Source organism: Muscardinus avellanarius (assembly GCF_963383645.1).
Source record: "Muscardinus avellanarius genome assembly, chromosome: 7".
NCBI lineage: Eukaryota > Metazoa > Chordata > Mammalia > Rodentia > Gliridae > Muscardinus > Muscardinus avellanarius.
In genome coordinates this window covers 9,417,692-9,441,309 of record NC_137793.1, presented here as the reverse complement: position 1 = coordinate 9,441,309, position 23,618 = coordinate 9,417,692, and the positions used below count along the sequence as shown (strand labels likewise).

At 39.8% G+C, this 23,618-nt stretch overlaps 1 protein-coding gene across 1 annotated transcript in view; it reads right to left on the bottom strand.

The window, feature by feature from the left end:
- SGCD (sarcoglycan delta) overlaps positions 1–23,618 on the bottom strand; it is a gene marked incomplete at both ends in the record, with an annotated part of 422,413 nt that overhangs the window by 141,746 nt on the left and 257,049 nt on the right. The window contains 2 exons of the mRNA XM_080699026.1: positions 19,587–19,706; positions 23,376–23,463. Coding sequence (XP_080555152.1) covers positions 19,587–19,706; positions 23,376–23,463 — 208 coding nt within the window. The remainder of the gene's footprint in view (positions 1–19,586; positions 19,707–23,375; positions 23,464–23,618) is intronic.

Below are 23,618 nucleotides of genomic sequence, written 5' to 3'. Positions count from 1 at the left end.
AGAACTTTCTATACCATCCCTGGAGGTGATCAAGAAGGAACCATCCAGCAGGGCTCTGGCTGCTCTGATTAAAGTGGATCTGTGCCATCTCAAGACTGGGTTGGGGTGTAGGGTTGAGACACAACACACACTGCTGGGTGGCCTTGGGCACACTGTTTACTTCCACTGGTTTCAGTCACTTAATCTCTAATATAAAGATTTCTTTCTTTGTTTTATTCCCTAATATCACTACTGCCACCACCATCCTGAGTGCCAAAAAGGATGCGCTTGAGAATTAAACGAGAAGATAGTAGAAAAATGCACACGTGTTCAGATCTAACTAGATGCAGCTTTGCCAACAGACATTGCTGGACTTTTGATGCTTTAGGATTTTTTCATTAGCTCCTATGTATTATTAGACCACTTATAATTTGTGATAGCATAGACTAGTTCCTCTCACGTGTATAAGTAATTCTTGTTTGGTAATTAAGGAAAGAAAGGAAGACAGGAAAATAAAAACCAGGGCAGAGAAAAAGGAAAGAGATGTATTAACAAAAAGCTGCTTCAATGCCTGTCCCAAAATCTATTTTTGCCCTTTTCAGTATTCAGGTGACAGAACCTCATTACCTCTGAGCTAAACTCTCAGTCCTTTTTATTTTTTATTTTGAAACAGGATCTCGCTGTATTGCTGAGGCTGGCTTCAAACCTGAGATCCTCCTGTCTCAGCATCTCAAGTACTGAAATTATAGGCAAGTACCATCATGCCTGGCTTAAAAGTGAGTTTTGATATCATTTTCTTCCAGCAGGAACAGCTAGCTTTCCCCTTTTCACCCAACTTCACTCACTGATATCCTTCAAGAGTGAATGAGTCTCCACTTCTCAGTGAAGGACGATCCTTGATATTCTTGGGGCTCCTGTTCTCTGGGCCAGTTGCATGCATGCAAATCTTTTTTTTTTCATATTGAACATGTACGAACTTTTATTTATTGCATTATTCTCTACACAATATAGTACAAAAACTATTTACATAACATTTACATTTATTACAAGTAATCTAGAAATGATTTAAAGTATATGGAAGAATGTGTGCAGGTTATATGCAAATACTGTGCTGTGTTAAGTAAGAAGCCTGAAGATCTACATATTTTTATTTTTTTCAGAGGATCCTGGAACCAGTGGCCCAAAGAATACCAACTGATAGCTGTAGCCATAGCTGTGGTATAAGGGGCAGTGTCTGCTCCTTGAGGCCTCTAATCACAACTTGCTAAAGAGAGGCATATTTTCAGAGTCCTGAGTGGGAGAATGAGACCAGAGAAACTTGCTCAGGCTCTCATGCAAAGATGCCCTCATTAAACTTACAGCTGAACCGCGAGGGCCTGGATACTACCCAGAAACCAGCCCAGCTAGACAGATAGGAAGTCAAAAGGGAAAGTCATTTTCTCTGGCAGCTGAGATACATTTAATAGCCAAAGAAGAAAAGCACATTACCTTCCGTCATAGCTCATAGGCACCCTGCATATAGATTTCATATCTCCTTTGTTTGGTTAAATGCAATCTCTTCCACAAGCCCATGATGCAATATAGCTACTCTGAGTGTGCTCTGACCTCTGGTCAGCTCACATCAATCAAGTAACAGGGAAGTAGTACAATGCACCCCATCCCATGCTGATCAGATGTGCCTGGGTTCTTTCCAACTGGGATATTTCTGTGCTTTTGCCAAGGCTCTAGGCTCGACCTGTTTCCCTTGGGCTGAGGGTAAAAGAATAATATGAATAGTCTGTAAGATCTACAAGTCTCACACAGCAGGCTGTATAGCCGTATAACTTTGAGAATATCTTTTTAAATTATATTACTGAGTACAAACATCAAGAATGTACTTGGTGTCATGACTGGTAAATCTGCCCAACCCTCCTCTGGCTGATCTTTCTCACTGTGCGCTGTAAAACACACAGTGGATCTTGTGATTCCTTAGTTTTTTTTTTAATTTATTTTTATTGGTGCATTGTAATCATATATCACATTAGAATACAAGACTTGAGAGGATACACAAGCACACATCATCCAATTAGCCCTCATCCACTCCAGGAGGAAAGGGGAACAGGAAGAGATTGAGTTATAGAAAGGACCCTATAGTGAAGCAATTAAGGTGACCAATCAGAGGGTATTCCTTAGTTTTAAGTGTTTCTTGTCTCCCATTTGAACATAAAATCTAAATAGCTTGACATGTCTATAGTTCTCACTGTAATACTGTGGTTTTCTAATACATTCATATACACAAGCACATCTCTCTCTATACATGCATATCTGTATATGTCCACATATATGTCTCTGGAAGAATACATATATATATATATTTATCATACATAATGTATATACTGTATATATCTATCATCTATTTAATACATGTATATATCACACATATCTATCACATATGTAATATAGAGACACACATGTCTACTTCTGGCAATGTGCATGTGGCTGAGTTCAGAAGACCTAACCATGGAATGCAGCACCTGGAGATTGAGAAGAAAGCAGAAGCAGAAAAGTGTCTGACTTTCTCTCACTCCTGCCCCACAGCAAGTCATCAAACCTAGGAAGGTCACCTTCTGGCCTTTTCCCTCCCATTTTTCTTGAGAGACCCTCATATACTAGGAGTCCTGCCCTGTATATGCAGAGGGAAGGGGTAAATGAAGAGAGATGCCAAGAAAAATCTGAACAAATAGGCCTTGTAATTTGATCTTAGTTTCTTACAATTAAATCAGACTTTATTTGTCCAATAATACATAAGTGCCCACTCTTCTTCAAATCTGAGCATATATATACATGAACATAGATATGTATATATATATATATATATATATATATATATATATATATATGAAGGTAGATATGTGTATATACATATCTATGTATAGATCTATCTATCTATCTATCTATCTATCTATATTCTTCTTCAATTCTTTGAGAGTCCATTTCTAAAGGCTGCAATGTTCCACAAAATGCTTACTGAATGAATCTGTTATTATCTGTTAGGCTTTTCTCTTGTTAATCTATCTTTATGACAGAGGTGAACTTTCAAAGAGTGAGGAAAATATATTACTTTATCCCTTGTTGTCCATACTATATGCTAAAAGCAAAGGCTCTGTACTGAAAAGCATTGATGTCCATAGTTTATGTGGATAAGTTGTATGATATGTGAGTTATATCTCAATAAGATTATAAAATGAGCAAAATAAAGTTTCTAGAATCTGATGAGCTTGGTTTGCCTCTCACTTTTTCTATTTAACTTGCTGCATAAGTTGGCAACCTGCCTATTTGGCAGTTTTCTCATATGTAAATAAATATAAAATTAAAACCCATCTCAGAAGGGTATTATGGGAACAAAAGTAACATATATAGAGAGGTTAAACAAAAGCCGTGCATGATGGTCCAGTCTGGCATCCCATTACTTTAGAAGCTGAGACAGGAAAATCACAGGTTCTAAGCTAGTCTCAACAACTTAGCAAGACCTTGTTTTAAGATAAAAAAATAAAAAGGACTGGAGGGGGGAAGCTCAACTATAGAATGCTCCTCAGTTAAATCCCTAGTACCAAAATAAATAAAAGAGAAAGAGAGAGGGAAAGAGGGAGAAAGAGGGAGGGAGGGTAGGAGGGAGAGAAAGAGAGAGAGAAATATTAAACAGTACCTGGCATGAGGTAATTTATAAACAAGCTACACCATTAATATACACTGAAAATGTTTGTGTCTCTTTGTAATGTCAGTAATAATAAACTCACAAGTGGTATCACTTTCAATGGTTTTAATTCAGTGAGCATTTATGGTTTACCTCGTAGCCATGAGCAGGGCAATTTTAAGTTTTATTTTATTCCAGTATTAATTACTAATATCTAGAATGCGTAATTCATACCTTATACAATGACAGGGTACAGAATGGCTAAGAAGATTAGATGGCTGTTTTCCATAGGTCATACTCAAACAAAGACAAGAAGCAGATATAAATGCAAATAACTGCAGGTGGTCACATAAGATTAGGAACTGGCCCCTGGAGGACTTACTCAGGGCCTAGAGCTGTTCAGGGCACAAATCTTACTCAAGAGCAGGGTTCTCACAGCAGGAAATTTCAACGTGTTATGCAACGTGGGCTGTGTTATGCAAGAGAATAAAGCTAGGTGGAAATGCAGGGGGAAAGAGTGGGGCGTTCTGTTGTCTATCAACCTCTTGATTCAGGTGCTCTCCTAAGATGAAGAGTCACGGTGTGCTGTGCTGTACCATTGTCTCGGGTCTCTCCCTTCATGTTTCAGGTGGTCTTGTGTATTTAATAAGCTTGCTGGGCTTACTTCCTCTGATAATGCTTTGGTATGCCCATGCTTCCATATGCTTCTGATTTAATTTCATGAGTTTACAGGTGGCCAATGTTTATTAGTACAATTAATTTATTTCTCAGTTTGTGCCTGTGTTCATCAGATGGTTGCAGTATGCATCTGCTGTGCATTATTTTGGTAAATTCTATATGTCCAATATCTGGTCATCATCTGTTTGTCTAGACAAGTTCCTAACTCATTTAACTGTAGCACTTGCACTCAAAATGGAGAATCTCTGGGCAAATGGCTGCTTATAAAACGGATTAATTTGGGGGCAGGATACAGCCTAAAAACTGCTGCTCTGGATTTTATAGAGGAATTCAAAGCAGGGTACCGGCTCCTATCCACCAAGTAAGTACTTAGAAACATTAGCTTTTACAATTGTGACCTCTCCCCTTTCGTATCTGGGCAACTGTTCCATGACTTCTACCTCCTGTCTATGTGGGACTTCTAAAGTTTTTTTTTCTAGAAGGTTTTGCCTCACAAGAATAAGCTGTGCTGTGAGATCTGCTCTAAACAGTTTCTCTAATCCTTGGACTGATTAACATGCATGTATACTCAACCTCAATCATCACTTTCTTTGGGAAAATTTAGGTATAATATAAAGTTAAATAAATCTCCTAATTTTATGTTTCCAAAACATCTTTACTTTGTCCCCATGGTAACACACGTTCTTTTTGTATAGATGTTTAAAATACCTATCCTTGCTTGGCTGTAGATTCCAAAAGAGGGGAGACCCCAGGGTATGTATTGGGTCAGCACAGCAGCTGGCCCAAGTAAGAGCTCAACTCACAAATGTTGAACTTGACTGATGTCTTTTGATTAGAGAACTGCCTACCCTGCAGCTCAACTATGGCCAAGAAGCTTCCTATTGATATCACTTCCTTTCCCTTTTTTTTTGAGGCATGAAAGTTCTCACATCATAAATAATGTCTGAGTCCAACTATACTTGTCTTTTTTTTTGACTTACAAAATCCAGCTTAATATCAGATATTCCCATCACCATTCTAGTCACATCTTGCACAGTACACTGCCAAAAGTGAAGTGCCCAGAAGGCTCTAGCAGATCTTGGAGACATCTCCTTAACTGGGCCTTTTGAAGGAAGTAAACATTTCCTATTTATTCTGTACTGATAATGCCAATCTCATGCCCAACAAGAAATCCAAATGTCTTCATTTGCTAGAAAAAGAAATAATTGCTTATCCAGCTTCCTGTGTCACACAGAGCTGTGTTCATGTATCTGCTGATCCCACTACACTCAGGAACTGGCCGCTCCTTCCACCATTTCCGCTAAGTCAAACTCTTGCCCCATTACTTACAGTCTCTGTCATGACTTAGACCTGGAATGTCCCCCCAAAAGAGCATGTGTTGAAAGCTTGGTCCTGGTGCAGCAAAGTTCAGAGGTGGGACTTTTAGGCAATGATTGCTTTTGAAGGCTGTAACCTCATCAGTGGCTAAGTGCACTTGATGCATCAACAATTTGAATGGACTTGCTGGGAAGTAACTGTGAAGGGATGTGGTTAAAGGAGGTGGGTCACTGGGGTCATGCCCCGGAAGGGTTTATCTTCTTCCTAGCATTGTTCTCTTTTCCCCGGGCTGCCATGAGCTGAGCCTTTAGCCATGATGTTTCTGCCTTGGAGCCAGCCAACCATTGACTGAATCCTCTGAAACTAAACCTTTCATCCTCTCTGCTGTATTTTTCAGGTATTTTGATCACTGCAATGAAAGAGTTGACTAATACATAGTGCATCGATTCTTCTTTAGGATGCTTTTCCTGATATGGCTGAAGGCTCAGTCTCCTATCCCATCTCCAGTACTTTATCACCTAATCTTCTCAACATAGAGAACAGACTAGTTCTATCTTATTTCTGAAAACACGTGCAGCTATTTATGACTTCACTGAGTATGTGTTCTGCCATCCCGTACTAGACCATCACCTACCTGAGAACCTTGTCAGAGAGACTTTGTTCTATGTTATCACATCTCTGCATTGAACTTGGGTTAGTAACAGCTCTCCAAATGATGCTCCAAAGGAAATTCCAGAGAAAGCAGCAATAGACATCAACATTGAGGATAGTCACTGTGTGCTTGCTTGGCAATGTGCCAAGTACTTTACATATACCATGGAGGTACTCTTAATATCCCCATTTTCCAGATGAGAAACATGAGGAATTCAGACACTCAGGAAGGCTGAGAATGGTGGTGCATACTTGTAATCTCAGCATTTGGGTGGCTGAGACAGGAGGATTGCGGTTCTTGGGCAGTCTCAGCTAATTAGTAAGGCCCTATGAAACTCAGTGAGATCTTGTTTCAAAATAAAGAGAAAAAAATATGGCTGGGGGTGTAGCTTGGAGGTAGAATGCCCATGGGTTCCATCTCCAGTACCCCCAAAAACAGAAAAAAAGAAACTCGTGAAGGTTGTACCATCAGTAGCAGGACTGAAATCTAGGCAGCCTGTATTCAAATCCCATACTCAACTATTCTTCTGTCTCCCATCAGGATACTAAATACGGAAATGTAAGCATTTCCTTCTACTCTGTACACTAAAGCAGCATGGCTATTTTCTCCTCTCTCCCAATTTCACATTTGGTGTCACCCTTGCCAACTTTTCCACTATTCCTAGAGAAGACAGAGTACAGAGGGAGTCAAAATTAGAAGGCAAAAATGTAGAGCAACAGGGTAGGAAAAGTATAAAGAAATAAAAAGAATATTTTAGTACCCTTCTCTCCCAATCAAATAAGCAAGTAAAATCCAAATCCTTGCAATAAAGAAGAATAAAGTTTATTTCCTCCCCTATTCTGTGCACTGAGTTTCTTTTTCTCTTTGTCATATCATTAAGTTTCTAGGGTCACTGAGGAAAACCAACAACCCTGCTGGCTTCTGTAGAAAAGGAAGAAAGAAAAATATTCTACTCGGGTGAGTTTTGGCAACATCAGAATATTGTATGACTGTCAATATAATGAATGAGGAAGGAGAAAATACATTTATATTTTATGGAAAGCCTTTGACCTTGGGAATGACCGGACAGAAGTTTATTTCCTCATTTGAATATACTCCAGTGGTATAACTGGTAAGAAATAAACAAAAACTTTGACATTAAAAACAAATGAACAGATGCCCAAAAACACACTGACTGTGGATTGATGGAGAAATCAAAACCTTGTCAGTTACACACACACACACACATCTCCTTTCTTTGGTAAATACTGTAATTGGTTCTCTTCAAAACATCCCAAGAGTGAATCTTATCAACTTTTTAATCAAACTAGAAAGCAGACAATTGTCCCAGATTGCCTTTCTCTTCCCCCCACCTCCAAGCCCCACTGAAGGAGACAGTGGCTGGGGGCTGGGGACTACTATGGAGGGGATGCTGCCAGGACAGCTGGGGAAGTGTATACAGAACCATGAATCCATCATGCTCATATTAAATCACATCTCCCTGAAGCCAAAGGAAACATTGTGTGGGGCTCAGCAGATGCCTTTTGCTTTTGCATAAAAAATTAGCTCCTCAAGCTTGGGGGATAAAGCTAAAACATTGCAGCTTACCGTGCCCATCCACACGGGTGTATGCATGCATGAAACTGGGCTCTGGAATCAACTCAGCTTTTGGGCTGGCTCTTTTTAACTTTTTGTGAGTGTGATGAGAATTGTACTCCCTATAGCATTTCAAATGAACCCCATTATTATTTCTCTATTGTAGAATTGTACTTTTTCTCATTAAGTATCTCTGGTTTATTAGGTTGGGGTTGTTCATCTGAGACTCTTTTATATTTGGCTTTCTCGCTGCATTATTTATGGGAAATATATTTTTATGATCTAATACATTATTTCTGTATTCCTGTAAATAATAAACCAACTTTGGAATGAGGTGCCACAGAAGAACTATACAAATAGCAATTCTTTTTATCTTTGCTTGCCTTTTCTTTCTTTTTTCTTTCTTTCTTTCTTTCTTTCTTTCACTTCCTTACTTCCTTCTTTTATTTCTTTTTTGCTGCTAAGAATCAAATCCAGGGATCCTCACATATACTAGGTAAGTGCTCTAACACTGAGCTATGCCCACAGACCACAGCAATTCTTTCTTTAATTTTTGTTAGATGTGTGTGATACTGAGGATTTAACCAGGGACATTCTACCTCTGAGCTACATTCCCAGCAATACTTTATTTATTTTTTGAAATAGGGTTGCACTAAATTTCTTTGATAGCCTTAAACCCCAAATGTTTGGTCTCAGCCTCCCAAGTATTGGGATAATAGGCGTGCACCACCACAACTGGCTCCAGTACTTTTATTTTGTAATTGAAGGAATTTAATCCAGATGAATTCTACCACCAAGCTTATTTTTTTATTATTTAAAACAAAGTTTCACTAAGTTGATGAGGTTGGTGTTGAACCTGTGATCCCTCTGTCTCAGCCTCACAAGAGCTGAGATTATAGACTTGCATCACCACACCTGGGTCTAGCAATTTTTTTAAATAGTTGAGTCCCTAGGAGTTTATTTTTGCAGCTATGAGCAGCAGAAAGAGGACTCTGGAACATTTCAGCTTCACTGGTTTGTCACATGAATGTCTCTGTATGGACTGGTAAGCTCTCATATTCAAGGACCTGTGTGAATTTTTTTGGTTTTCACTGACCCATCCCAGGAAGCAGGTTCCACTCTTGAACACAATCCTTCAGCCTCTTTAATGTGTCCTTATTTTCCTAATAAAACACTATAAAAAGAAAAAGAAGAAAGAGGATAGAGGCAAAGGGAAAAGAAAGGAGGAGAAGCTGTTTCTTGAATCATTTGAATGTGGTCCACGTCATATGGCTCTTAGTAGGACAGAACCAAACTGTGTTGTGTTCACAACCTTTGTGTTCCTTCACGATGCTACTGTGCATGGCAGAGTAGATGAGCAAAAGCATAAAAACATGGAATAGGGTTGTTGAGTCCTAATGATGAACCAAGGAGATGCTCCTGTCATGGATCAGGAAACCAGCCCCAGAGTGTCCTTCAGAGAAAGAGATGGGCTGTCCACTGAAGCTGTATTTGATGAGCTCTAGGTACTTGCTTCTGGACAGATCCTAAGCCATCATCTCTCTTATACATATGTCTGTTCAACCTCTGGTCCTTCTCCTCAGCTGGAATTTTTTGTGGGCATTTTTTGGCTTGTCATTTTCTTGCTGGACAGTGGATGGCTCCAAGGCAAAGCTCAAACTCCAAGACCTGGTACAGTCAAAGCTGAGCTATTCATTTCTGATCTCCTACAAATTTATCTTAATGATACCAGAGATATTAAAAACTCCCCTCTCTCTAGATCTTTCACATCCAGTCATTTGCCCAGTTTCATTAGTTGTACCTTAAGATCATCTTTCCAATTTGCTCTTCTTTTTCTATCCCAGTTGAGGCTCTTATAAATCTTCCACAAAGCATTTTCAAACCATAATCTAAAGACCTGACCATGTAACTTAGAGGAAAGAAGATTTATTTTCTTAAATTTTGGTTTCAGTAAATGTGAGGCTGGGTACTGAAGATCTGAGGGCATGGTGGTGGTAGGTGGAGAGAAGAAGAGTATGTGGGCTGTGCTCCTCACAACACTGAGGCCAGAATCAAGAGAAAAGGAGTGTGGGGAGGAGAAACCAGATAAAAACCCCAGGGCCGATCTTACAGTGTCTCACTTCTCCAGGAACATCCAGGTAAAGCCATTATAATAGACTTAACTGTCCACTGATGGGATTACAGTCCTCATGACTCAACTCTATCAACCCTAAATAAAATAAAGTAAATAAGCTCTTTAGTGGGGCATTTTATATCTAACATTAAAAAAGATTCTTCTAATATAGGTCAAGCTTTCCTTCCTTTTTTTTACACTACTGTACAACGAGTTGTAATATACTCCAGTGTTTAAGAATCTTCGGTTCATTTATGTGTCAAGTATTACTGAGCACTTACTTTGTGCAAGGTACTGTCCTAACTTCTTCTATGAAAATGTCCTGCTGTCAGGAATCACAGTTATGGTTATATATATAGCTTGTCTAGTGAAGAGCTCATGTATTAATGCTTAAAGCTGATGTAACTAAGGCGTGAGGTTATAATCTCATCAGTAGATAAATCCATTGTATTGGATATAGTGTGCTAGCCTAGGCAGGAGGTCTGTGGCTGGATAAGGTGGGGTCCTGTGGGTGTGACCTTAGGGATTGTGCTTTGCCTTTGAATTACCTTGTATTGTTTGCTCCCTTGTTTCCAGTCTTTGAATATAAATAAAGTTTCATGTATTTTCCTCTCTCTTCTCCCTGCTGCCAGGCCTTGAGTTCTGCTGACTCCAGCCTCACATGGAATGAACCCCAAATCTCCAAAAACTGTGAGAAAATAGGTCTTCCTTTCTCTAAATTGTGTAGTCAGTCATTTTGAGTTATAGCACTGAGAATGTTGACTGAGACACTTACATTCTAATGAAGAGGAATAGAATAAGTAAATATGTGTACCCTGTCATGTGGTAATAACTTTCCTAAAGAAGAATAAAGTAGAATAAATGTACAGACCAGGAATCAGAACATTCATTCTGCAAATGACCAGGTCGTAAATATTTTGGGCTTGGTGAGCCATATGATCACTGTTTCAACTACTCAACTCTGCTATTGCAGCATAGAAGCAGCTATGGACAATATTCACTCAGAGGACTAGGAATGTATTCCAATAAAACAGTTAAAATCAGGGAGTGGTTTTGGCCTATTTGGCCCAAAATGCCTATGCCAATTGGATTCTGGGCCATATTCTGCCAACTCTGGATATAGACAGTGATAGTGAGAACATAATCTTTTTATAAAAGATCAGGGAAGATCTCTTTGAGACAGTGATATTGGAGCCCTTTATGAATTCCACTGTCTATGTACAACCATCACAATTTTCTATGATTGTACTATGATTATTATAATAAATATTTACCTTTCATTATCTGGCTCCTATTACCTCTCCTAAAAACAATACTCTAATTTTTGTAGGGAACTGCCTCTTTATTTCACTCATAGTCACTCTAGACCCAGCTCTACCAGTGGGGATTTGACCCAGGACTCAAAAACCAGCATATTCCATCCCCTGCGTCTCCACAACCAGTTCAAGGAGGAAAGAATGCTCAAGTGAGTCCATTTGCAGTGAAGCTCAGGACTATTTAGGATTTATTTCAGGAAGATAAGCATTCCTTCTGCACACCAGCTGAGCTGAAGATAGAATACAAGATTGGAAAATAAAACATGGTAAGGGAAAGAGGAAGAGACCAAGTTCTGGTCTCATTATGTGAGTAACTGAATCTACCTTGCAGTTAAGTACCCCAGGACTTTGCCTGCAGTTAACTTACCCCAGGACATGTATTGGTCAGATGAGCCAATAAGTCTTCCCAGTACTTGCTTTGGGTTGGCTTTCTGTGACTTACTTACAACTTAGTGAGTCTCACATAACACGAGAATGTCTGTTCATCAAGCCAGTATTCTCCCTGTATCTCTTCCCCTTAGTTTATACTTGAGACCTAGTTCAAATGGCCTCAGTTGAAAGTTTAAGATCAAAAACTCTCTATTACCTATACCAGTTGGAATATATAGGTGTTCTGTTCTATTCTCCTTAAGCAGCATGCTTCTTTCTTGGACTTGTGAATATTTGCATGTTCATCTCATTTCCTTAAATTAGACAGACCTCCCTAAGAAGGCAGGAACAGTGGAATCTATTCTTGTATTTCCATGGTACCAATAACAGTGATTTGGAAACATCTTACACACACACACACACACACACACACACACACACACACTTCCATGATGGGCACACATCAATTTAATGAATGAACACAACTAAAAACACCCTCATTTATTTTATCATAATTTTCAGTCGCCAAGAGAGTTTCATTAAGAAGTAATTCAAAAGGCAAAATGTATCATCTGAGTAGTCAAAAGAAAAAAAGTTAAACATCAGGCCATATTTAAATTTCCATATATTTTATGCTAATATAAATGGCTTTAGATTTAATTAAAAATGTTTTCTCAATTGATAATAATGCAACTTAGATAATTATCATCAAGTGGCATCTAGCGGACATATTTAAAAAACTAGAGTATAAATAGGCTTAATTAACAATTAGAATAACACTTTATAATTATGCTTTGTTTATAAATGCTGTAATGTCCTATTCATTGTTCAATGAAATCGGTCATTAATGAAAACCAAAGTCATGATTTCCCTGGTGCTGCTATAAAGATGTATCTTAGATGCCCTGGCTTTTATGGTACCTAGTTTCTTGCTGCTTTTTAAAGGCCATTCTTATCCAATATTTAATAACCGTGTTTACTAATGAAAGATAAACTGTATTGTGTTATCATCTTGCACATTAATTTTATTCCTTTTTGATAATTAAATGGGTGGAACTGATGACAAACCTAAATTATTTTGTACCAGACCTGAACAGAGATATTCTGAAACACAGAAAACCCAAGAATGAGACAAACATCTGTGTTTGTAGAAAGAATGGATCTGGTACCCAAATAAAAGTCAGATCTTGGAGACTATGAGAACAGAAGAATTAATGAGGTGGGATTTTGAGAGGCAGGGAGTTTGGTAGAGATTTACATTCACCTGGCATTAATGAAATGGAAATAATGCAAAGGTCTGCATACAGGGGGAAAGTTCAGGCAGCTGGGAATTTGGAGCTGCAACTGACAAGAGAGTTCTGGGCAAATACAGAATTGAGGCTCATCTGAAATTAAGTAAATGTTGAGATCACGAGTAGGAAGATATGTAGGTATAAGGTTTCCCATAGAAATATGAATTTAAAAAGGAATTATAGGAGATTTCACACATAGGTGACCCCAAGTCCACATGACTTACCAGGTAAGATGGGAGGTAGGAAAGGAAGCAAGAGAGCAGTCAAATACCTAAAAGAACTGTGGTTCTAAGGGGCTGCAAGCCTTAAAGGAGATAAATATTAAAAAAAATTGTGGTCCCATTTTCCTTCTTTCCCTTTTGATGCCAATGCCCGGTGCAGTTTGGAAAAGCTGAGCATCACTGGGATACAGGTCAGAGATCACAGGGTGAGACCATCCAGATCTGTCCTGACTCTGTCTTTTGCTCTCTGTGGAACTTGGGGCAGTTTTTTTATATTCTCTTTGCCACAGTTTGCTCACCTGTAACTGAAGGTGATGAGTCCGGGCATTCTTCTTATGACTGCTACAGGGATCAAATGCATTTATTCATAGTCAGTGATGACCTCAGCTCTTTGCACACAGTAAGCATTCTGTATGTCAGCTATATTTATACAGTACCTTGCAGTCTTTCAGTGGTTAGAGCTGAGCCTGATCTCACCTGAAAGTTACCAGCCAAGTTGTGGCAAAATGATTTCACTGTGATTCTAGTGTGTCAGTAGTTTGCAAACTTTACCAAGCATGTGATCCCCTGAAGAGCTTCTTTATACACTGCTTGCTGAGCCCTACTTCTGCCTTTCTAATTACATAGGTATGAGGAATGGCTTGAGTTTGCATTTTATAATAGGTAGACTTGATCCAACGACCACATTTGAGGACCACTGCCTTAATGAGTGGGGAAGAGACCCTAGAGTATTGGGGATTCCAGAAGGCCTTCAATTTTTTCATTACTTAAATCCGACTTGCAACTTATATATTAATACGACCAGTATTACCTCCATGTAGGTAAAATGCTTTTGGCCCTGACTGTGTCTGGGAAACCTAATAGTCCAAACTTAACCTGATCCATGAATAGTCCTAAAAGTTCTAAGCCAATATATTTTGTGAACTCACATGGGATGTATGAAAGTTTGGGTCTTTATGGGTCTTTGGAAACAAATGTAGGCCAACAGAAGCCATCATCATTCAAACAAGAGTATCCAACTATGGGCCCCACCCTGTGCTGCTCAGTCCACATTCATTGCACCGTTTGGTTCTTCCAACAAGAACAAGATGTCATGGAGACTTAAGGGGTGCCTAGAAATGAGAGGCCACAAATCCAAGAAAATAGCTAGCAAATGACAGAAACCAGGGTTACAGGCCAAGGCTAACTATAAAATGTCTGCTTAGTTACTCAACTTCATGGCTCTTGTCTACTTTTTTCCCAGGAAAGACAGGTGTAAATGACAGAACAGTAACTTCAGCCTTCTTCCATTTATCTTCCCTCCCCCCTGTTCATATCTTCTGAAGGATGTAAGTGTCCAGATAACTTTGTCATTCTTGAAGATCAGTGGCTTCTAGTTCTCTGGCTGTACTATTCAAGGTCCCTTGAGTGTGCTCAAGGTTGTCAATATCCTAAAAACAGAAAATGTGATTATCCAGAAGGAGGTGTATTTATCTATTTTTATATTTATTTTATGTGTTTGGTCTGGGTAATGAAACCAGACCCCTATACATGCTAAGTACACTCTTTTCCCCTGAGCTACACCTTTGGCTCAGAAAATATCTTTTACCCTTATTCTGGGTCTTGAGAGAAGTCAATATATCCAAGAGATTTTATCTTTTTAGGACCCTACTGTTTATTCCTAGTCAACTGAGCATAAACTGAAATAGTAATTTTTATATAACATTTACTTATGTTTCTTATTATATGCATGCATCCTTTCTTCAACTTGTTCCTTCTCTATTTTACACAGATGGGAACTAAAACTTAGAAAAGTAGACTTGCATAGGGCAACTCTAATCCTAAGAGGCTGAGCAAGGACTCAAATCCAGATATGTTAGATACTACCCAGAATTATGCACCCAGATTCAAACCTCCTAGGAGTTTGTGCAGTCTGACAACTCAAAAAGACAAACTTCTCATTAAGCGGAGAATGAAATTGCCTAAACTTCTCGTTCCACACCATATGGCGGAATCCCAGCTGACAGGAAGCTCATTTCTGCAAGACTCTGGGCTCATTTCACCGAGTGGGTAGATGTGAGATTTGTGAGATGGTCATTTCCAAATCTTTTTAGCTCTGGTAGCATCAGTAGCATTCTTCCTGATTTTTGCTTTCTACATTTTTACATAAACAAGCAGATTTTCTTATTATAGAAAGAGACAGGTTTTATCCTTAGTTTTCTGCAAGTGAAATATCAAAAACATAAGCAAAAGCAAAGATTGAGCATAGGCACCTGTTTAGAAGTGACCCCAAACTATAACCATCTTCCAGCATCATCTAAGTAACTACAGGGTGCGGGACGTTTATAAATGATGCTCTAAGACTTTTATACAATAGTACTAAGCTAAAATGTTTGGGCATTTAGATTTATTCTGTATCTTTTTTGCTGTGTCAGATTTTGAAGTAGAGAGATGATTCGGGTAGTACCAACGAGCTAATAAAAAGTGTCAAGTCCACTTTTGCAAAATGATTCTGTTATTAGATAGCATCACTTCTTCCCTTAGCCTGTACTTTAGAGCTGTTTAATACAAGATACTATGGAACAAGAGGATAGCTTAAATATTGTGTTTTCTCCCTGCCCTCAATTAATATGAGAATGACATTTTTACACATAGAGTAAAACATAAATTATGAGAGTCAATAAGGTCTTAGAACTAAGTGAGATATTTATGTGTGGTAAAGAGCACTGAGGCTGGAGTCCATAAGCAGGAATTTGAGTATCAGTCCTACCTCTAATTGGTACTCGATCTTGGAAAAATTTATTCACCTTTTAAAGCCTTAGTTTTTCATTTGTAAATGGATCTAACGAAAGACGAGAACAAAGAAGAGTGCTTTAAAGGGAAAGACTGCATACAAAATGCCAGGCAGAGGACTCTGGCTCCTGATTGACACCTGGAGATTACCTCTCCTGTGGTTCAGCACAATTTTGTCACCTGCAAAGTTAGAACAAGATGATGCCAAAATCACAAGGGACCTGTCAGGCATAAATTTAATAATGCATGTGAAGCATAGTACCTGGATCATAGCAAATGGTCCATAGTCTTTTTCTTTTTAATGGGCAACTGAACTGAATAGACATTTTTTTTCAAAATAAGAAATGCAAGTGGCCAACACATATTTGAAAAAAACTGCTCATCATCTTTAACATTCAGGGAAATACAGATGAAAACTACACTGAGATTCTATCTCACTCTTGTTAGGGTGGCAATCATCAAGAACACAAATAATAATAAATGTTGAAGAGGATGTGGGGAAATCAGAACTCAATTATGCTATTGATGGAGGTGCAAACTAATACAACCACTTTGTAAATCTGTGCAGAGGTTTCTCAGAAGATTGAAAATGGAACTACCCTAGGACCCAGCAATAGTACTCTTGGGCATCTTCCCAAAAGAAAAGAAATCCAAATATTATAATTATATGAACATGTATTTTTCCAACACTCTGTATCCCAGTATGATGAAAAATTACAATGTACCCAATAAAAATAGATTGGCCACTTAATGGCATTTAAAATGAGTTCTAAGTAACCCATAGATAATACAGAGATGGGATGAATGAAACTATACAGATAAGAATCCAACATCTGACTGTACTACTTCCAAATCTTCACCTATTACTAGGTTTAGATATAGAATGTGCCCTTCAGAGCTCATGTATTAATGTTCAGTTATAATATAATTAAGCCTTGAGGGTTTAATTTCATGAGTAGATAAATCCACTGGCACAGATGTTCTGGGTGGACACCTAGGCTGTGAGTGAGGCTGGAGAGGTGGTTCTCTGGGGGGGGGGGTTGAACTTAGGGACTGAGCTTTTGCCTTTCAGTTTTTTTGCTCACTTGCTTTCTTCCTTCTGGCCTCCATAATGTGAGAGCAGGGCCTATGCTCTCTCTTTCTCTCTGCCTCATGTCACCATATCCTGAGCTCTACACACCCAGCCTCACACAGATTGAACCCTGAAATCTCCAGAAACTGTGAGCAAGTAAGTTTTACTTCTGCTTGGCTGTGTGGTAAGTTTTTTTGGATTACACCAGTAAGAATGTCAACCAAGATACCCACATTTCTGTTCAATCTTTGTCTTCATCTATTTCACTTATCTGGGCTATATATAACATTGTTTCAGAGTTTCTTCTCCTGGAAGAAATTATTTCAAAACTTTTCCTCTATTCCTACAGGTAGAAAAATGCAAGTCTGAAAGACAAAGGCAGTTGAGCTAGATCACACCACAGGTACACCAACCAACAGAAGTTAGGCTTCTCTTGCCTCCTCACCCTGCATTCCGTCCTCTGTCCAGCCCCTAAAGATGCTCACTGATTCTCTGACTTTGAAGAGATGATGGTGCTGAAGCTTGGAGACTGAGAGAGGAGGATATAATGGGGCTAGTAAGAGTGACAGAGATGGCAAAAGACTAGGTGAGAGAGTGGAGAGTGGGGGCAGTAGAATCTGTGTGTATGCACTTAACTGTGCTCCACACTTGAAACCTACTGTGTGTGAGAGGCTGGTGGAATATACAGAAAAAGAGATAGGTCTAGTAGGGCTAGTGATGGAGATGAGAGAGAGAGAGAGAGAGAGAGAGAGAGAGAGAGAGAGAGAGAGAGAGAGAAGAGAAAGAGAGAGAGAGAGAGAGAGAGAGAGAGAATGAATATGAATGATAAGTGGTTGTACCAAACAGACTGATTGAGGGCGGCAGAGGTGATAGCCGGAGGACAGAAGTAATGGAGTTGAAAGAAAATATGAAGTACAAGTAATAATGCAAGGAACAAATGAGTTCATGTAAAAAGAATTTATACTGATACTAATAGTAATAATTTAAGATAATAATAGCCTGCACTTACTGAGCACTTAATATTTCAGCTTTGGGAAGATACACACTTCTAGCAATATCAATTTTATAGACAAACAGGTGCAGAAAATTTATATATCTTGCTTAAGGTCACATAACTAGTAAAGAATGGAAATGGAATTAAAATCATAGTGGGTTCATTTCATACCCTGAGCTTAGAACCACTATGTCTCTGTGAATTTTAGAGATCAAGAAAGAAAAGCAGTATTAATATTAATAAGTTTGTAATCTCAGTACTTGAGAGACTGAGAAGGGAGTGTTTCAGCTTTGAGACCAACCTCAGCAACTTGGCAAGACCCTGTTTCAAAAAATAAAATAGGGCTGGGGTGTAGCTTGGAGGTAGACTGCCTCTGGGTTCAACTCCCAGTAACAAACAAACAAACAACAGTAGTCAGAGTGGAAACAGCAGGAGGAGCCATTGTCTGAAGCCATTTGGCAGTAAGTGTTGGGATAAGTGCATATAAAATGTTCTTATTTATCCCTATAGACAACTTGAGACAGCAAATGTTCTTAGCCTTGTTGAGGAGTAGAAAAGGAAATTAGCTCAGGAATGTCAATAATGTGCCCAGAGTCGCACAATTAGCAGGTAACAGCAAGGGAAAAAAGACAGGTCCTCTTCAGCACACAGGCTCAGATGATTACACTGGACCAATTCCTTACATAGGCACATCGGACTCATTTGTTTTACGTTCAAATTCAGTGATTCCAACAGGGTCACAGAAGTGTTTTCAAATATTTTTAATGTCCAATTCTCAGGCCCTTCTACTATAGTTTCTAATTTGGTAAGTCATGATTAGATTTATGAACCTACAAGCCTAGAAGATGATGCTTGATTTGCAACTGGGATTAGGGGTCACTTTATTAGGAATACAGCCTTGGTGGCCTCAGGCAAGACTGACAGTCTATGAAGGTAGCACGTGTTATATGATCCTTCCTTGTTTGGGTACATCCCAAACCCAAAGCTCATAGTTGGAGGATGCTCTACAAAGACTTCACAGCAAGAGAAATGGTCACCAAGGAGATCAGGCTCTGAGGAGGGTCCATTGCCTTGTGTTAAAGGACTCCAGAACATTGGCCTTGTTTACTCTTAGAAACACCGTCTGTCTTGGTTTAGGATGCTATAACAAAATACCACAGATCTGATGAATTGTAAACAATAGAGCTTTTTCCTTCACAGTCCTGGGTACTGGAAGTCACATCAGGTCTGAGCCTGGTTGGGTTCTGATGAGGACCCTCTTCCATTTACAGAATGCCAGTCAGCTTCTCATTGTATTCTCACAAGGAGAAGAGAGAGAGAGCGAGCATGTGTGTAAGAGCACACAGGAGCGAGAGTGCACATACCTCTTCCTCCCTTTAAGAGGGCTCATCCTCATGACCTAATAACCTCTCAAATGTGCCATCTCCAAATATTGTCACTCTAGGGGGTTAGAGTTTCAACAGACGCATCTGGAGGGACATGAGCATTCCATTCATAGCCCTGTTTTGGTTTTGGAAAATATACCAGGAAGCATCAAACCAATGAAACGATCAAATGTCCTTACCTAGAACTCTTAATCTCTCAGCTCCTACGACAACTTCATTGTCATCTGCAGAGAAGAGCAATTTTCCAGAGACAGTTTTTACTTCAAACTTTTTGCCATACGCTTCTACAGCTTTTGGACCTAAAATGGAAAGGAAGAAAGAGCAAGAGGATACATTAGTCTCATTGCATTTGACTACCAAATGATTTTCATGGAACGTATACATCTAATAAGCTCGTGCTAGACTTGAATGTAAGTGTATTGGTTTTCAGAAGCCAACTATGAAAAATAAGCATATTGACTTGAGTCCTGTCTTGTCAAATACTTTTAATTGTATGCTCCCAGGCTATGATTTTAAAGACTGTTATGCTTTCCTTCCAGACTAATGCTTGAATAAAAATTATCTCTGCTCATCTCCAAATTGGTGTCAAATAATTATAGATTTTTGGTAGAACATATCAAGAGGCCCACCACCTCAAGGCACCTGTCCATTTTTAGCCATCCCTAACTATTGGAATGGGATTTTGCTAAAATCTGTTTTATTTTGTACCCTACTGGCTGTGTATTTATGGCACCAAGGCAGGCCCATTTCCTCAGTAGACAGATCATTTCCTGCCAGAAATGGCTATAATATATTATAATTAATTGCCTTGGAATTTTTTGATCTGTCATGCCAGAAATTAATTCAATAAAGGACCAACTTCAAAGTTTATTATGTGACAACAAAGGCTGCTCTCAAAGATGGGTGATCACAGCAAGGCTTGGACATTTTTCCCCATGAACTGATATGGAGTCATCAGACCTGGTCCCTGGGAAGTCAAGGAGTCCTTCTTGTGCACAGACTGAGATTACTCTGGACTCATGAATAGTTTATGGGGATTACAGGCAAGTATACTGAAGAGACTATAGCAATCAGGGAATACAAACCACAATTAAATAATCTTGATTTTAAGGGCTTTGCAGAACACAAAATGGAATTTACCAAGGCCAGGACCATTTGGATACCTAAAGCTTTATAATTGGTAGTTTAAGCCAAAACCCCACAGAGCCACTGCTGGCTCAATGGTGCAGACAGCTTGCCCTTTGTGGATTTCAGCTGGGGCTGCCAAACTGTCCAGGACATGGCTGGAATCTTGAAAAATGGCTCTAGAGGGAAATGCAAATGTGGTTGAAGACTGCTATGGGAAGGCCCTTTGGTGAGGCCGTTATTCCTCTTGAGATAGAGAAAAAATATCACTATTTATCATGTGAAGCTAATCATTACTTAATTCCCCTCTGTGTGTGACAGTCTCTGTGTGAAGTGTGTTTTTAATTCATCTCCTAAATGGGTAGGAGAACAGGAAGCCATCAGGATACATCTCCCAGCCTCCAAGTTCAGCTACTGCACCAGTGCAGTCCACAAGCTAGAAAAGCCTGGTGGCCATTCAGCCTCATTTCTTTTCCCAACTCCCTTCATGCTGGGATCTTTCCCCACGAGCACATGATTCTGTAGGAAGGATTCCTACTCCCTTCCTTCTTGCATGGAGTCAGAGAGCTCCATATGTGGAGTCACTACTGAAATGCTAAGCAAGTGCATGGTGGCCTGACTTGGGAATTCAGTAAGCTCTGAAAGCATTGTGTCATCCAAAAAGATCACCTGAAACTAGGATTTGAATTCCTGATGGATGTTTGAGATATTTTTCAGGGACTCAGGAGAATTCTTGGATGCTCAGGACTGTCTTAGTAAACTTCATTGCTCAGAAGACAGGAATGACTTACTTCCCAATAAGCGTGCCAGCCAGTGTAACAGGATTGGAAGGTCTGGCAAGCTGTAGCTGCTGCGTGATTTCTTCTCTCTCTCTCTCTCTCTCTCTCTCTCTCTCTCTCTCTCTCTCTCTCTCTCTCTCTCTCTCACACACACACACACACACACACACACCCTCTCTAGAAATCATCTTGAAAGGCTCTTGTTGACTAGAGGATGGTTTTTGCCCATCTAATTTTAATGTACTCCATCTTGTGCCTCATCTTAAGCCATAGACATAGGTATCTCCCAGTTCCTAAGAACACTTAACTTGGGGACAAGAGACAGAAAAGCAGACTATTGAAGGAATGAAGGCAAGAGAAATGAGAAAAAGAGAAGGAAAAAAATAGGAGGGAGGAAAGAAGGGGAAATCAGAGGAAAAGAGGGGAAAGAGGATAAAGAAAGAGAAATGGAGGAGGAGAGAGAGGGGAAGAGGGGTGAGATGGACGTGGAAGAGGAGGGGTGAGGAAATGGGGGAAAGAGGGAGAGAGAAACATGGAGGAGCCAGAGAAGGGAAAAGAGAGAGGAGGAGAAGGGGATGGAGAGGAAGAGAAGGGAAAAGGGAGGGCATGGGAGGAGAGAGAGAAAGAGAGGGCGGGTACAGAGGGAAGGGGGGAGAAAAACTGACTCTTTTGTGGAATAATTGTCATCTGGGCAGTTTCAGCTTTATCAAAACAAAAATCTCTCAAGTAAACCAAATCTCCCACGGCAAATAGATGGCAAGTAATCAACAGGCTAAGTAAGGTTCTTTTGAAGGAGGGGATCTGGGAGCTGGAGGTTGGATTTATTTCCCTCCCGCAGGCAGTTTTCAACATGCCGCTTAAATCATTGCTTAGTGAAGCTGTTTATTTAATTATTTAGCATGGTGACTGCAGGCCAGATGCTATATAATCACAGCCGCAAATCTAGTTGCATACTGGAGCAACCTGTGTGTACACTGAGGGCTCTGCTGGGCTGGGCTGCAGTTGCCAAAATCGAGGGGTCCTCATTTGGCAGATGGGCCAAGCCATCCAGGGGCTGCAAATCTCTTTTGAGACTGCCATAAGCACCTTCCTGAGGGACCGAGAATGAGGCTCTCTTCCCAACAGAAAAGATTCTGGGCACAAAGACACCTGTTTTCCTGTGGCTTGTTCATTAGCGGGGCTCCAGAAATCTCTGTCACGGTAGTGTTTCAGGGCAACTGGCTTCTCCAAATATCCATCTGGATACTTTTCTCTTAGCCCTGAAGCCAAACAAATGGCGTTTGTCATCTGGAAGTGTTACGGTGGCTTTCAGAGACACACTTTCCATTTGCACTGTGGGGCTGCCTGACGTACCTCAGTTGACCGCTGCCTCTAATCTACAGAGGATGCGCTGATCATACCACTCAGCTTCGCTGAGGCCAGGAGGCCCCAGCTCATCATTACAGTCATTACCATGAATAAACTGTCCTCGGTTAAATGTTAGGAATGTGCAGCTTCAGACCCAGCGGGGGCTTTTCACAGCTGCTAGAAGCAGATCTCCTAGATTAAAAAGAACCACACAAACATGGGGAGTGGCTCCATCCACACCTTGCAGTTAAGCTGGGTTCAAAGTTAGCACACAGAGAAAATGAGGCATGGATTTAAACTGTCATAGAAAAAAGTCCCTTTTTACGACGCATAAAGGATAGTGTATGGCTTTGTATATATTCTGCTCTCTCAGTCAATCCAACACTGCCAGTGCTTCCTCCAGGAGTAGAGCAGGGGAGATTTTCTTTGGTTGTATACCAGGTGAAGCAGCTGGCTTGTATTAGGGGCCATGATGTATACAAAATATCTCCCCCCAGTAAGCAAGCATCATTGAACTCGTTAACACGTGACTAGATGGGACCCTATCCTTTAATAACATTGTGGAATATAGTCTATTTTTTTTTTTCTTGACACAGTAAATGTGTTAGTGAATTTCTTTCCAAGTCCACATCATGTTTTTCTTGACCTTCAACTCTCTATTTTCTCAGTGTCTCACATGGACCACAGTCATTTCTAGGTTCTGTCTTTCCTTCTTACCTGTTATCAGCTGAGTTAGCACTTTTGTCTGATCATTGAGAATGTTCACGGTGACATTTCTGGCAGATTTGAAGTATAGAGCATTCCCCTGCAATAAGCAAATAAGAGAAACACTTGAAAATCACAACAGATTTCTAAACAAACAAGGCCATAGACCTAATTCTCCAAAGAGCTGAACTGGGTTCAGTGAAGTTCCAAAGTGAAATGTTTCTCTTTAAAAACTCGACATGTTTGGCAATCCCC